This window comes from Adiantum capillus-veneris, chromosome 4 (assembly GCF_014529385.1).
Source record: "Adiantum capillus-veneris isolate H3 chromosome 4, ASM1452938v2, whole genome shotgun sequence".
In the NCBI taxonomy this organism is placed as follows: domain Eukaryota; kingdom Viridiplantae; phylum Streptophyta; class Polypodiopsida; order Polypodiales; family Pteridaceae; genus Adiantum; species Adiantum capillus-veneris.
In genome coordinates this window covers 141,836,409-141,853,309 of record NC_140934.1, presented here as the reverse complement: position 1 = coordinate 141,853,309, position 16,901 = coordinate 141,836,409, and the positions used below count along the sequence as shown (strand labels likewise).

The window sequence follows — 16,901 nt, the reverse complement described above, 5'->3', positions numbered from 1 at the left end:
GAAGGAGTTCTTGCTGCAGAGGCTTCGTGCCAGGGTGCCTTAGTAAGGAGGCCCTTGGCAACCTTCGACCAGATGGATCTTTACAGAGTTGCGCCGAGTTGGTTTGAGCAGGAGACTGGAGGACCGATTCGCTGTGAGTTTGCTTCGATCTTGGGAGCTCTTATGGCGTGGCCTAGAGTAGAGACACCCGACGTGCACGGAGGAGTGCCTACGGCAGCCCCTCGTCTGGAACCCCATGGTTAGCACTCAGAGAGGCTACTTGGTTGGGAGTCGGCCTCATGTTTCTTGGGGTCCCATGGCAGCAGGTCCAGCGCGCTCTCTAGGTGACTGGCTAGCATTCACAGGTTTGTCAGAGGAGGTGCAGGCTGTCCAGCTACAGGGCATGAGAGGGGTGCAGAGCATGTGTCCGGACATCTCAGAGTCAGTTCCAGCTGAGTGGCTGACGCCTCTTGAGCCAGTAGCACCCCGGTGGATGGGAGCCTTCACACGACTGGAGGTTCTCATTTCAGTCAGGGCTTGCTCAAAGACGGTCCCAGCCCTGTTCTTTGAGCTTCACGGTGGGGGACGTTTACAGCGAGTTGCAGTAGAGGCCCCGTAGGTAGCAGAGTGCTGTTTCCAGAGGATCCGAGTTGTGGGCATCTGTGGGAGGACTTGCGTCATCGACCCTGACCCAGCAGCTCTTGAGACAGGACACTGGAGGCTATGGGCTTGGGAGTGCTGTCCACTAGCACGAGTACAGTGGGATCCTGGTGAGTGGCTATGGAGGGACCCCTTCTCTTCTGCAGACCGCCCAGGAGTCCCCTTTTTTCAGTACACTGTTCGGCTTGGACGTCATATACTTGCAGCACAGAGAGAGGCCCTCCCCGCTGCAGCACGTCATTGGCAGGAGGAGGGCCTCACAGTCAAGTTCTTGGCAGCTTTTTAGCAGGGGCTGTGGGACTCCAGACAGCTGAGGCGCGTCACTTTGTTCTAGTGGCTGGTTGCACACAGAGCCACAGCAGTAGGGAGCTGGCTTGTGCATAGTGGTCTCTCGGCCGCATGTGCAGCCTGTGACCAATTGGTGGAGAGTCAGCGTCACTGTCTTTGGGACTGCCCTTCGGCCCAGCAGGTATGGCTACGAGTTCTTCGGCTGATGCCTGCCCTCTCCACGGCTCGACAGTACACTTGGGGGGCAGTGGCTTGGTCCACCCTCACGGGCCCGACACTTCAGTTTGAGCTATCTTCCACCAACAGGATGATAGTGATGCAGGGGGGGGGCGACCTACACTCCAGCCTGCTACAGAGCTTACTCCACAGGAGTGGTGCAGTGAGAGAGAGGAGTGTTGGGAGCTCATCAGTGGCCTGACACTTTGGTTCATCTGGCGGGCCCGCTGTTTCCGCATCTTTGAGGCTCGCCCTATGCCACCAGTAGAGATTGTTCGTGACTTTTGGCTAGAGCTGATCCATACTCTTAGAGGACAGCTTGAGGGATTGCAAGGTAGCTCCGACCGCATGCGGGAGCGCCGCGAGGCTTTCCTTCGACTTTGGCGCCTTGGGCCTTTCTACACCATAGTCCAGGGGGTGCTCAGATGGCACTACTGTCCACCTATGTGGCTCTTCCCTCCTCCCATCTCTTGATTTAGCCTCATTGTATATATGCTGTTTTTTCATTGGGAGAGTCTCCCCATCATGCTTGTTGTAGCCCTCTCTTGTAGAGGTGGTTGTAGCCCTATGGGCAATTTTCATTAACTAATAGAAGGATCTTTTTCTCCGAAAAAAAAAAGGTCCATAGTATCTCATGCTAAGCTTTGGAAAAAACCGTTCCTTTCCATATTTCTTTCTCAGGCGTGCCTTCTCAAAGCATAAGAGCACCCTATCGTTCTCCTTTAATTTCAAATCGCGATGATGTCGATCTGCTGCCTTTTTGTGTCTTTTTTGAGATTTCTGCAAAGCCTCTTGGACCTTGGCAAAAGCCGTGTCCAAGTCTTGCATGTACTCCTCGGCTTCAAAAATCTTATCTTTCGTGCTTAGGAAGGGTAGAACCTTCGTAGCACCTTCAATAATCTCAAATGGCGCCTTCCCCGTCAAAGAGTGTATCGTGTTATTGTAGGCAAATTCTACCAAAAGTAAATACTTTTTCTATTGAGTCTTCTAATCCGCGATGTAAGACTTCATTAAATCTAGTACCATTGAATTAGCAATCTCAGATTTCCCGTCAGTCTGTCGGTGGAAGGATGACGAGAACTGCAACAGCGTGCCAATGTTCACCCAAATAGCCTTCCAAAACAAACTCGTGAATCTAGGGTCTCTGTCAACACAATCGTCTCAGGCATGCCATGCAATCTAACGATCTGGGCCACAAACAGTCTCGCTAAGTAGTCCGGCTTGACTGTTTTCTTCACTAGAATGAAATGAGCTTGCTTGCTAAATCTATCAATAACAGTCCAGATACCATCGTGCCCACTCTGTGTTCTCGGAAGATAAAAAATGAAATCCATTGCAATACTTTCCCAGGGGCGGGTGGGTATGGGTAAAGGCTGTAACAATCCCTTTGCTTTATATCTGTCAAACTTGACCTTCTGGCATGCCAAGCAATTGCGTACAAAATCGTCCACGTCCTTCTTGAGTCTCGGCCAAAAGAAGTCTCTCTACACCTTTCAAGGTGGTAGCAATGCCGCGGTGACCCGTAAAAGGTGGACAGTGGCATTCGGTTAGAACCTTTTCCCTTAACGTCTGTGTAACGCACAACATGGTTTTCTTCATTAAGTAGCCATCATGAATGCAATATCCCGCTACTACCTCCCCATTCTGTATCCGACTGAAAATATCTGCAAAATCTGTATCTATGACATACTGATCGACCATATCCTCGAAGCTCCTATGATGTATCGCGGAAATAGCCAGAACCAACGGCTTCCAAGACAAAGCATCTGCCACCAAGTTCTTCTGTCCCTGCACATGGACAATCTGGAAGTGAAACTATGACAAGATGTTTGCCCACCGCATCTGTTTTTCCGATAGCTGCTTCTGTGACAAGAAGTAGCGTAAACTCTGATGATCTGTGGAGACTGTAAAATTTGCTCCGAGTAGGTAATGTCGCCACTGAGTAAGAGCATGGAAAACCGCCGAAAGCTCTTTCTCATATATCTGTGCTGTCAATTCGGGCCTTGAGAACAATCGGCTCTCGTAGGCAATGACATGGCCTTCTTGCATTAAGACCACACCCAGACTACGACCACAAGCATCACAATATACTTCGAATGACTTCTGCAAATCCGGTAGAGTCAAAACTGGTCCTGTAGGCAATTTCTCTTTCAATGTTTGAAAGGCAGTCACCTCGGTGGGTCCCCACGAGAAAGGGACTCCTTTTTGTGTCAAGAGATGCAAAGGGGAAGCAACCTCTGCAAACTTTCTAATGTACCGCCGGTAGTAAGAACATAAGCCCAAGAAGCTTCTAACTTCATGGACATTCTTCAAATCGGGCCAATCACGGATAGTCTCTATCTTGGCCGGGCCCATCTGCACTCCTGCTGCTGCTGAGACAATGTGTCCCAAAAAGTGTATCTCTGGTAGGAAAAAATCGCTTTTCTTTGCATTAATCACTAACTTGTGATCTCGTAATGTCTGAAAGACCTTCGCAGATGTTCCCTATGTTCTGCCTCATCCTTAGAGAAAATAGTGATGTCGTCAAAGAAAGTACCAACAAATAGACTGTACTCTCGAAAAATCCTATCCATCATTCAGTTAAATGTAGTTGGAGCATTGGTTACGCTAAAAGGCATGACCAAAAACTCAAATAAACAAAAAATCGTCCGAAAAGCTGTCTTGTAGACATCTCCTGGTGCGATTCGGATCTGATGATATCCGCTCTTAAAATCGATCCTGTTGAAACAAGAGGATCCCTATAGTCCGTTAAGAATATCATCGATCCTAGGAATCAGGAATCTGTTCTTGATGGTGATTTTATTGAGAGCTCTATAATCAATGCACATTCTCCAAGATCCGTCTTTCTTCAAAACCAACAACACAAGAGAGCAGTAAGGTGAAGCATTCGGCTGAATAAGACCCTTTTCCAAGAGGTTTCATGTGCACATCTAACCCTATGTGTACGTGGACAAGCTACGTCATAACAGTTAGTTTAGGAAGTGTTCTTGCACCTTTGTGAGTCTGTTCGTAGACCGTGCATGTTCAGGCACTTAGAGTAGTTGCATTTCCTCTGGTTGCACGCAGCATGATCGTCAGATTACCATCAGAACCCATCAAGAGCATTTTTACAGTGCACATACCTTTCCCTATTTTAGCCATTTTTCACTTATTATTAATAATTTGTTGGGAAATTGGGTAGGGCAATTCAGCAAAGCCAATATAAGAAAACCTAGCGCTAGCACTTTTTGGCAGAAGAGGCAATAGAGACCTAGTGTCTGACAGTGCACCTTCTCAGCAAGAACCCAACAAGACCACCTAGCATTTTTGCAGCAGATGGCCCTAGCGTTTCTACAGCAACAGCTGGAAAGATGACGAGAGCGGCAACCGCGTGCCAATGTTCTCCCAAATTGCCTTCCAAAACAAACTCGTAAATCTGGGGTCCTTGTCGTAGACAATCGTCTCGGGCATGCCATGTAATCTGAAAATCTGGGCCACAAACAGTCTCGCTAAGTGGTCCGGCTTGACTGTTTTCTTCACTAGAATGAAATGAGCCTCCTTGCTAATCTGTCAATAACAATCCAGATACCATTGTGACCACTCTGTGTTCTTGGGAGATCAAAAATGAAATTCATTGCAATACTTTCCAAGGGACGGGTGGGTATGGGCAAAGGCTATAACAATCCCTGTGCTTTATGCCTGTCAAAGTTGACCTTCTGGCATACCAAGCAACTACGCACAAACTCGTCCACATCCTTCTTGAGTCTCGGCCAAAAGAAGTATCTCTCTACCCGTTTCAAGGTGGTAGCAATGCCGCGGTGACCCATAAAAGACGGACAGTGGCATTCGGTCATAACCTTTCCCTCAACGGCTGTGTAACGCACAACATGGTTTTCCTCATCAAGTAGCCATCCCGAATGGAATATCCCGCTATTGTCTCCCCATCCCGTATCCATGTGAAAATGTTTGCAAAATCTATATCTGTGGCATACTAATCGACCATATCCTCGAAGCTCCTATGGTGTATCGCGGAAATAGCCAGAACCAACGGCTTTAGAGACAAAGCATCTGCCACCAAATTCTTTTGTCCCTGCACATGAACAATCTAGAAGTGAAACTATGACAAAATGTTCGCCCACCGCATCTGCTTTTCCGATAGTTGCTTCTGTGACAAGAAGTAGCGTAAACTCTGATGGTCTGTAAAGACAGTAAAATCCGCTCCGAGTAGGTAATGCCGCCACTGAGTAAGAGCATGGATAACCGGCAAAAGCTCTTTCTCATAAATCTGTGCTGTCAATTCCGGCCTTGAGAACAATCGGCTCTCGTAAGCAATGCCATGGCCTTCTTGCATTAAGACCGCACCCAGACTACGACCACAAGCATCACAATATACTTCAAATGACTTCTGCAAGTCCGGCAAAGTCAAAATTGGTCTCGTAGTCAATTTCTCTTTCAAAGTCTGAAAGGCGGTCACCTCTATGGGTCCCCACGAGAAAGGGACTCCTTTCTGTGTCAAGATATGCAAAGGGGAAGCAACCCTCTGCAAACTTTCTAATGAACCGTCCGTAGTACGAACACAATGCCAAGAAGCTTCTAACTTCATGGACATTCTTCAAATCGGGCCAATCACGGATAGTCTCTATCTTGGCCGGATTCATCTGCACTCCTACTACTGACACAATGTGTCCCAAAAAGTATATCTCTCGTAGAAAAAATTCACTTTTCTTCGCATTAATCACTAACTTGTGATCTCGTAATGCCTAAAAGACTTGAAGCGGATGGTCTCTGTGTTCTGCCTCATCTTTGGAGAAAACAATGATATCTTCAAAGAAAGTGCAAACAAATAGTCTATACTCTCGAAAAATCATGTCCAAAGGCTGTCTTGTAGACATCTCCCGTCGCGATTCGGATCTGATGACATCCACTTTTCAACTCAATCCTGCTAAAGCACGAGGATCCCTCAAGTTGGTCAAGTATATCATCGATTCTAGGAATCGGAAATCTGTTCTTGATGGTGATTTTGTTGAGTGCTCTATAATCGATGCACATTCTCCAAGATCCGTCTTTCTTCAAAACCAACAACACTGGAGAGCAGTACGGTGAAGTACTAGGCTGGACAAGACCCTTTCCAAGAGGTCTTTCACTTGGTTCATAATCTCTTCGTTCTGGGCTCGGCTCACACGGTAAGATGGCTGGTTCGGTGGTGTGCTTCCAGGTATCAGATCAATGGTATGATCTTCAGGACGAGTGGGTGGTAACTCACCTGGCAGGCCCTCTGAGAAGCAATCGGCATGAGAGTGGAGAAAATCTTGGCGTTCTTTATCAAGTTCAGACATATTTGTCCTATCCTCATCACTCAACTCTTTCAAAACGATCGAGTAAACAAACAGACTGGATTTCATTAATTAAGAAATGACCGAGGCCGATACAATATAGACAGACTCGCCCTTAAGTTTTACATCGAGTACAATGGTTCTGCCCTTCTCTGTGGTCAATGTTGCTTTCCTCGCTCGATAGTCGACCACGACGTTGTTCTTGTGGTACCAGGGAATTCCCAAGAGGACATCACAACCTTCCAAAGGCATTATGTAAAAGTCCTCATGCCCCAAATACCCCTGACAATGCAACCGAAGTTTGCCAATGACAGGTGTAATGGCTACGTCTTTGCCGTGTGCCGCTAGAACTGCCTCTGCAAGTGGTCCCATCCAATGGGTTGTGATCTCGAGCCGCGCCGCCAATTTCGGTGAAATGAAGTTGGCCTTGGCTCCTCCATCAAAGAAGATCAAGGCTTCTTGGTCTTTTACTTTGCCCCAAGCTAGGCAAAGTTTTGTACTCTCGTCCATCGTGTTGGGATCAGTACCCACGCAATCTGGAACCAGTCCTCTTTTCATCTTGCTTTTCTTCCACGATCCTCATCTGCTCTCGAACTCTCAGGCCTTTCGTCGTCCTTGTCGTTCTCTTCTTTCGGTGCCTTTTTAGGGCACTTCGCGGAGATATGCCCAGTTTCCCCGCATCCAAAGCACTTCCCCTCCTTGATGTAGCGAGCTCTCTTGAGGAGTAAGTTTGGGTCGTGCAGCTCTTCGTCTTTCTACTTTCATTTGACGAAGTTTGTTCGGCCCTTTGCGTCATGATCTCATCAGTGGGGTAGGTCAAACTGCCCGAGTGAATGGCAAAACCCCGTTTCGCATGACTCATCAACTCCTGAATGGAAGCTGACTTTTGTTCCAAACAGTGATCTCGGATCTCTGTAGGAAGACCCAAGGTAAACCGCTCAATCTCTTCCTTGAACGAGATCTGGAGAGGCGGGTAGAAAAGAGCTCCAGAATCTCTCGCAATAAGCGTCCATTGTATCCTTCCTGGTCATCCGAAGATGGTTCCAAGCAGTTTGTATGTCGCGTTCATACTCTTGAGTCAGCCAAGAAGAAATAAAAATCCTCTTGAATTTCAGCCATTTAACTGGCACTGTCTTGTTTAATAGAAGCGTGGAACACCAAGTTCGAGTATTCCCTTAAATAAGAGGCAGCCCTCCGAATCTTAGAGTGCTTTGCGTAACGCCCTCTTGAGAAAGCTATGTCAAATTGTTGTATAAAAGACAAAGCCTCCGAAGCATCTCTATAACCAGAAAACGTATCAAATTTAATTGACTGTCTACCTTCCTTAAACTCTCAGACTTTCTTGCTTTTGTCTTCCAGAAAGTCATACTGGTTGGCTTTATAAAAATTCTTCTTCTTTGCGTAAAAGTTGTTGTCGTTAGAGTTTGAACTATCTAAAGACGAGTCCTCTGTAGAACTGTCAACCACGGGGCGAGATTTAGGCTTCTTTGCCTTTTTCTTACCCTTTCTTCGCTTTTTGCCTTCTCTGTCTTCTTCGCTCGAGTCAAAAGATCTAGAAGAACCGTCAGAGGAAGAAGAAAAAGAAGAAGAAGAAGAAGAACTGGGTACTCCTTCAAATCGAACACACTTCTGCTTTCTTGCCAATTCAAAAGTAGACTGACGACCCAAATAACCCGGGAAGTCAACGCCTTTCTTCTGCTTTTTGTTGTGCTTTTAAGCTTTGTTTCGCGCGTCAAAAAGCTGAGCAATTCATGCATCAACCACCTCTTCTAATTCTTGCTTTGTGTACAAAAAGCTGAGCAATTCGTGCATCAACCACCTCTTCTAATTCTTGCTTTGTGTACATCCTGGGAGTAGGCGGTTTCTTAAGAGCCGGTTTGAGGGGTGGCTCTGTGGTCTGCCGCCACTGTGAGTGCACCTCATCGAAAGAGGTCTCGCTCATATATTTTGCAAATTTTGGGTCCTTTGCAAAATTAAGCATCATCTTTGTTGCATCGCTGATCAATCATCGACGCTCCATCTCTCCGAGCTCTGCCTGAGTAGGCCGAGGCGGGCCAAACTCCTCGCGTGAATCTTTGTTGTGATCTCTTCCTGCATCTCCCAATGCAAAGGAAGTCGACCGATCTTTGCCTGAAGCCATAAGTGCCGCGGAAAAAGGATCGGATTTTCCCATAGAAGAGAAATCGGCCTTGCCCACTGTTACAGACTTGGACACTCCAAGTCGAGAATCTACGGCAACACCACAAATAATCACGTCAAAGCAGTTCACAGTTCACAATTGATTTGACATTGGCCCGCCAGCGGAGTTCGTTGCCTAGAGATATTGGCCCCAAAGACTGGCGCCCCTTTCAATATTTCTTTTTGTATTAATCTGCAACTCAAAGTACAAGCAAGTCTTCGGGACTCACTCTCAGACTCTGCATCAGATGCTCTGCAGAGTGGTAGCCCAAAGACTAATTTTAAAGAGTTTACAAGGGATGCTAAAAGCAGAGCCCAAAAGCTTCAAAAGCTGTCCATAAAAACTGCCTCTAAAATAGGCTTACAAAAATAAAGCAACTTAAAAACTTAAGCCCTTTCTCTCTTTGCGTTCAATAAAGCAATCCTTGCATAGAGTTTTCTGCCCATATTGCGTAGCCCAAAAGCAGCAAAAACTGTCGCTAGACTGTCCACGCAAAAGCATCCCCTGTCGTACAATGACTGCCACGCCAGCAATTCTTAGCGTAAATCGCGCCGCAATTTCCAAAAACTGCTGCTCACTACCACGTCAGTCTGCTGGGTAATTCCCGCCAGAATGTGAGTGTCCGATCTGCTACCCACTGGATAGGGCTATGCCACGTCACTAATTTGTGGCATCCTTCCTTGGCGCCGCTGCCACGGCAAGAAATCTCTTGCTTGAAGCAGGGGTTCCAAAGGAAAACATTAGTGCTACCTTCTCAAAGGCTGTCTTTCGAAAGTGCCCAACTACCTTGGAACTCTGGTGTCCTCAGTGAGGTGAGAACAAAGGCTTGAAGTGAATCTTTTTTTTTAATTAAGCTAAGCTTTGTCAAAGCAGTAAGGGAACATTGTAGACCTTTTGGGCGAGGATCCACTCAGAAGCGCGCAGAGGAGATGCGTGCGAAGTTTTGTAGAGCTGCAAGACGTTGACGTTGTGTAGAGAAGCTGTGTGAGGAGTTTTGCAAAGCTCGAAAGCAGCACTGGAGTTGAGGCCGTAGGGTTCAACAGGCAGAGAGGGTTCGAGCTTGGCCATAGGGCAGGACTTATACGCCCCCCCCACAGGACCGCCCTCGCCCAAGGGGAGACACGGTGTGCACAGAAGGGCTCGGCTTAGGGCAGAGACGCGGAGAGAGAGAGAGAGAGAGAGAGAGAGAGAGGGGATCAACACCAGATGGGGTCTCAAACCCCCTTCCAAGGGCCCCCCTCTCTATTGCTAGAGAGGTATTTGCTTTAGATTGCACAAAGTCTAGTACAATGGTTCTAAATGTTGAGATACTTGACGATGACAATGACGGTTGCGGTCAAGGGTGAGACTGGGAGGCTAATGGGCTGAAAACTGAATATATCTATCTATCTATCTATCTATCTCTCTCTCTCTCTCTCTCTCTCTCTCGCTATATATATATATATATATATATATATATAGCGAGAGAGAGAGAGAGAGAGAGAGAGAGAGAGAGAGAGAGAGAGACACCAAACGAGGTCTCAAATCCCCCTCCAAGGGCCCCCCCTCTCTATTGCTAGAGAGGTATTTGCTTTAGATTTCATAAAGTCTAGTACAATGGTTATAAATAATGACATGCCTGACGACGACGATGATGGTTGCGGTCAAGGCTGAGACTACAAGGCTAATGGGCTAAAAACTGAAAACGCTAGGGATGCTTGAGGGCTGGAAACTAAATAGCTGAACTTAGGCTGAAAATTGTACTTGTTGCGACGGCGACGGCGATGCTTGGTAGAGGAGCTTGTACGGCGAGGCTATGACTGAATGCAAAAGCGCCAACGGGTTGAATGCAAAAACATTGGGATCTACTAACGAAAAAAGCCAGAATTTCCCTTGGTACTGTGGGTGCTACTGCTCAATATTAGAATCAGTTAGGGGATTTTTCCAGTGCATTTAGCCTATTTTCCCTATTTTTGACATTTTTCAATTATTATTTTTAAGTGACTTCCCAACAAAAGTGGGTAGGGCAATTTTGCTAAGATAATATATAAGCAAACCCAAGTTACCACTAAATGGCAGAAGAGGCAGCAGGAGCTCCCCGCTCAACACGCATCTTCTCAGCAAGAACCCCGCAGTACCCTCAACACCCCTTGGCGTTTTTGGTCTTGAACATCGCCACATTCAGCCTAGCGTTTTCAGTTTCCCCCATCGCCCACAGCCCTCTGGTGTTTTCAGCATTGCAGTCGTCGCCACAGTCCCAGATTGGCCAACGTTTTCACTAACGCTACAGATGAACCAGCGTTTTCAGCCTTAAGAACAGTAGCAGATTCAGCCCTAAGCACCTGCAGATACCCCCATTTTCAGCCTCCCAAAAACGCAGCAGACCAGCGTTTTTTAGCAGTCCGAATCAGCCCCTAAGTTCAGCAGATTTCAGCAGATAGAAGACCGCAGATTTCAGCCCTAAAGTCGTCATCGTCATCCCCGTCGTCGCCATCGGCATAGTCCCAAGTTGCATCAGTCCATTGCATCGTCATTGTACCACTTTGTGCAATCATAAGTAGACCACTCTCGCCGACGAGAGTGGGGCCTTCGGAGGAGGGTTTTACAACGTCTCTGGTGTCGTATCTCTCTTCTCTCTCTATCTCTCAGTCTCATACACTTGCACACACGGTGTCCATTCACTTGTTTGTGATCATAGCATTCTCTCATTAAGAACGGAAGGCTCTCCCTTCCATAAGAACAAAAGGAACCTTGGGCACAGTTCGGAGCACTCATCTTGAGCAAAGCGCAAACATTCATTCCGCTGCACCTAACAAGGCAAGTAGATCCTTGTACTCAAGATCTGGATTTTTGTGTTTAAGGATTTAGCTCGGATCTAGTATTCCGCACAAGCACAAGACTGAACACAATGAACGAGAGAGACGTATAGAGAGAGAAAAGCGAGGCGACATGGTATGTCGGGTCCAAACCACCCTCAAGGGCCCTCTTGCTCTGTTGCCAAAGAAAGTACTTGCTTCATTTCTTGCACAAAAATGCTAATACAATGATGAGATGCTGAAATGCTAATGGGTACTTGATGCTATTGATGCTGGGTATTGTTGAGGTGCTAATGGGTACTTGCTAGAGATGCTTGATACTTGGTGCTTGGTACTGCGGCTACTGCTCGGTACTAATCAGTACTGCTAGAGATGCTTGGTACTGCGACGACGGCGAGGTTATGCGCTGGTCCGCTATCGCCAGTTGCAGCAATAGGCTGAAAACTGAAAAGCGCTAATGGTGCTATGGCTGAAATCTGAGAATGCTGAGGTGCTGCTGCGATCTGAAAGCGCTGGCGATGCTAATGGGCTGAAGGCCGAATTGATGACGACACGAGGGGCTGAATGCTGAGGGCTGCATGCTGAAAACGCTGAGAGGCTGGCCTGAAGGTCCTGGTGATGCGGGTGCTTCTGGTATTGCTACTTCTTCTGCCTCCTAGCACTGACCCATGGGCTGCATATATACCAAAGAAAGGCTGGGTCGAACAGCCTAAATCTAGCCTCCACGATGCCTACAATGTCACCTTTATTAAAGTGATCTAAGAGGTGGTTCACACGCTTGAATGCTTACATGCTGGACTCGGTGTGCTGTGCAAGAGAGGGTTTGCACCTACAACTATGACCTACCTGGGGATGCACGTCCCTAGGCCCTATGCTAACTACGGCTGATGCTAGACTACAGCAAAAGCTTGTCCACGTGGCGCAAGTGCGGTGCATACTAAAGGTTTCTTTTACTTCATGAGAGAGAGTTTCTTTCCTTCTTGAGAGAGATGTGCAATAGACTAGAGAGAGAAGAAAGAATGATACTGAGAGTGAAGGTTCGGTGAGTGATAGAGAGAGAAGAAGACTAGCACGGGATGGGGTCCCAACCCCCCTCCAAGGGCCCCCATCTCTATCTCTAAAATGGTAATTGCTTTAGACTCCACAAGTGCTGATGCAATGGTCCTAGATACTGATGGGATCTTGCTGTAGGTGCTTGGATTTGCAAGGCTAAGGGCTGAAAATGTAAAATGCTAGGGATCCTGACGGAGATATGCAAACTCGACGTGGCTATGGGTTGATCTGGCACAGCCGATGTCGAGGATGGGCTGAGAACTGAAAATGCTGATGGTAATGACTGAGATGTGCAAGCGATGAAGCTACAGGATGCTAGAGAACTGTGAGCTGATCCGTTGCAGGAAACACTAGGCTGACCTTCAAGAGGGTAATATTGGGATCTCTTTTCTCGAAATAAAAAATGTAAACCTCAATTTAATCTTGTTTAAATGAACAAAAGCACAAACATGACTACAAAGCAAACTTTTGCCATCATTTCCTACTCAAAGAAAACACTCCACTTACCTTTTGTGCTGAGAATTCTCTCCTACTTTACCAAAGCAAAGTTTAGATGATAGCCTTCGTCTTAGATAGAAGTTCGATGAGCTCTAATAGCAGCTTTAGATATCTAGAATTAACGTAACAAGATGTAGAGAATTTGATGTAACATGTGAAAGGCTCTTATGTATACTTTCAGATAAGAAGAGTAGTGCAGCCCACTTAATATAACAAATCTCATCATTGCAGCAAACAAAAAAACATAAAGCCTTCTAACGGTCTGTACAAACGTGCAGACATATGTGCAAGCTGTAACAGTACCAAAAAAACAGCCTCACCTTTAAGCAGCTTCCAAGCTGTTCGCTTAGACACACGTTGCACTACAAAGCGCTCCAGCAGCCGGCGAGTGGTTACAACTGTCACCTGTACAAACAAATAAGTGTTGATGGAGCAGTTAAGTTCTTGGTCAACAGTTTGGTAAGTGCCAGTTTCTTGCAAATAACAAAATAGAACAATCGCTATTTTCTATCAAAAGAGCGGTGTGCTGCTGATATTCCATCAGCCAACAAAGGATCCCAGCCGTCTCTGGAAGCTTGCCTTATCAACATCCCAAGGGAGTCGTGGTATAGTACAACATTGCTACTATCCTTTGGAGAACCCTTTAGTAAGGGATTGTTCCCCATCAGATGATTGAACACATCTGACTACATACAACACAGCTTGTAATGCTGGAGGGCACTCTTTTGCAGTACGATGAGGGATGTCATTTGTTGTTCTTCACTTTTCCCTATGGTGCTAAAGCATAAATAAAAGCACACGAACTACAATGAAAGGTCCGAAACCACCAAAGCAAACCTCCACCACCCCTCCCACGGGGTAAGTTATTGAGCACGAAGAAATTTAAAATATACCTAGATGTATTCAGTCTAGAAAATTATGACCATTAAAGAAGAAGAGCATATGTTTGTGTCAAACAATATTACCTCTCTGGAGATTGTCCATCCAGATCCCTTTAGTGCACCCTCAACATCGATTGGTGCAGGCTCCTCCTCTGCAAACTCTTCTTCTTCATCATCCTCTTGCAAGCGAGCTATATACGCCTCCATTACAGATTGAAAGTTTACTGCTAAAGCCCTCAAAACAGTGAGACTGAGTGCCCCAGGATAGAATGCAGAATATATGGGTTTCAAATTGACATGATAGGACTTATGAGCATAAGCTCTTTTGTACAGTTCATCTGCTGAAACTGTTTCGAAATCAGTGTCCTCATCAGCTGAAGATGGTTTCAAATATATGTCATTGTTTAGAGAAGTTCCTGTATCTGTGATGTCATCTCGTAATCCTTCACAATGTGCTATAAAGCTCGCATTATCCCTGCAACATCGTCACAACATCATTGAGCTCTTCATTAGCCTACAAACAAAGCTATAATAATTCATGTGTCCAGTGTACATTTATGTGTGCTCACGATATAATTTATCATGGTCAGAAATTCTTATGATAAAAACTGGTCCGCTATTTTTCAAAGTAACCGCTCCAATTCATAAATCAAGGATTTTAAGTTTGCCATTCTGACTCATCAGCGAAAGAGCTCGCTGCTGCTGTTCACCCCCCCCCCCCCCCCCCCCCCCCCCCCCCCCCCCAATACCCCCCGGCCCCTGCTCGCCATCGCGCCCCCTGCTCCCTGCCCGCCTGCCCTGCCCACTGCCCTGCCTGCCCGCCCGCCTGCAAATTGCCTTTGGTCCTCCGCCTCGCCCTCTTCGTTCCTGCCTGACTGGTCTTGACAGCGCTTACGACGTGCTAGGTCTAGCAGGAGGTCTCCGTTCGCCGACGCCTCTTCACCCTTTCTTCACAGCAGCAAACATAGATGGAGGCTCAAGCTCTCCACCACAAAGGGACTCCAATGAAGTCCCCTCGCCCCCCGCTGAGCCCACCATTCGACTTGCTCTCTCACAGACAGAGAAAGCGAGCCTAGCCGCAGAGGTGGAACGCCTTCAGGCGACTTCCGTCATCTGCAAGATTCTCGGCATCAGACCCAGCAGAGGAGAGTTGCATGATCTTCTCCAGGCCCGCCTTCTCGCAGAGGTGGGCAAGACTTGGACGTTCAGTTCCTCGAACGAGGCTACAACCAGATAGAGTTCGAGATTCCCGAGATGGCGTCCAAGGTCATCGCGATGAGCCCCTTGGCCATCCGAGCAGTTCGAGTCCGCTTTCGACAGCGGAGGCATGGTTTTGATCGACCTACATATGTTCTGATAGAGGAGGCAGACCTCCCCATCTCCGTCTGCTTTCCTGGTTTGAGGAGGGAGTACCTACCACTTTTGTCCGGGATAGGCTCAGAGATTGGGATTGTCCTAGAGACACATTGAACGGCAACCCCCAAGGCGGCCGCCATCCCCTCAATACGTGTTCTCGTTAGGGACACCCACACTCTCCCGAAGGTCATCCTACTTCCTCCGGTGAGTGGGGGTTGGTTCTGACAGAGCGTGGAGTATCCGGGCCTCCCAAATCAGTCTTTCATTTGTCGACAGATGGGCCATCTTGCAAAGGCCTGTCCACGGAGGAGACCCCGACCTACACCACATGATGTTTTGGATGATAAGGATAAACATGATGATCAAGATGTGATTTCTCACAAGCATGATGATTTGCATGAAGATGATGTGATTGTTCACAAGGATGATGCGTTAGTTGATACTTTCTCTAGTGAAGCTAACCTCATTGCAGATTCGATCGATCACGAAGAATCGATCTTGGCTCTCGAGTCGAGGTCCACAGAACCCCCACAGGAAGATTTGATCAAACACGAAGAACCGATCTTGGCTCTCGAGCCTAGGTCCAAAGAACCCTTATAGGAAGTACTCTGTGTTTGCATGATGACTCAGCATGCACTGATCGAGTGTTCCATTCATGATCGTTTCCTGTATTTTAGTCAGCATCTTTATGTGATCTCTTTTCCTGAGCATGACATATTGTACGTTGAGCACGTTTCACTCATGAATGAGCACGGATGTATGTCGATTATTCATGAAAAGCTGAAAAGTATGCATTCCAGGAAGTCACATTCCATGTCTCTTCCTTGGCACGACACAGTTGTAGAAAGAGCACAAGAAAGTATGAGCACCAAGCATGGGCATTTCCGTTGTGAATTGCCACAGTTGATTGCTTTAGATCAGAAAGACAAGATTCCCTCTCATTGTTTGCTTGTATGTGGTGAACGATTAGGCACTCCGTCTATGTGTTCATCTACATTGCATGTACAGTCTTTGAGGAAGACAGATTTTTTCCAATCACTCTACATGGAATAGGTATGTTCATGGTTTTGTGTTGAAAGTGGTTTCAGGTTTTCAACCTTGGAGATTCTTGAAGAAGGTGGACCTATGTCCATAGACAAAGTTGAAGCATTGAAGAAGCCACAGAAGGCTATCGCTTTCGGCGCGGCCCTAAGAAGCAAGCGTTGAAGACCTTTATGAAGTTCAAGTATTGCATGACCCACGCATCAAAGTGGGCCGGCAAAGAGTCCTTTCCAAGACTCCGAATGTTATTGGCGATCTCCCTCAACGCCATACAGTTCGGTACCAGTACCTCACTTTGAAAAAGAGGGGATGTCACGTGATACATCCAACCCTATGTGTCCGTGGACAAACTACAACATGACCAAGGTTCAATCATTCAAGTCAGTCTAGAATAGGATTGTGAGTCTGTTCCCAGACCGTGCATGTCCAGACACTTAGATTAGATGCATATCCTCTGGTTGCACACAGCATGATCATCAAATTTCCATCAAAACCCATCGGGAGCATCTTTACAGTGCATAGACCTATTTTCCCTATTTTTGACATTTTTCACTTATTATTTTTAAGTGACTTTTGTTGAAAGTAGGTAGGGCAATTTTGCTAAGATAATATATAAGCAAACCAAAGTTGGCACTTTCTGGCA

General features: G+C 46.8%; 1 protein-coding gene across 1 annotated transcript in view; it reads right to left on the bottom strand.

The window, feature by feature from the left end:
• The window catches only part of LOC147460072 (isopentenyl-diphosphate delta-isomerase), a 116,654-nt gene that overhangs the window by 18,543 nt on the left and 81,210 nt on the right, over positions 1–16,901 (bottom strand). The window contains exons 2-3 of the mRNA XM_086511217.1: positions 13,946–14,336; positions 13,301–13,385 (exon numbers count right to left, since the gene is read on the bottom strand). Coding sequence (XP_086367343.1) covers positions 13,301–13,385; positions 13,946–14,336 — 476 coding nt within the window. The remainder of the gene's footprint in view (positions 1–13,300; positions 13,386–13,945; positions 14,337–16,901) is intronic.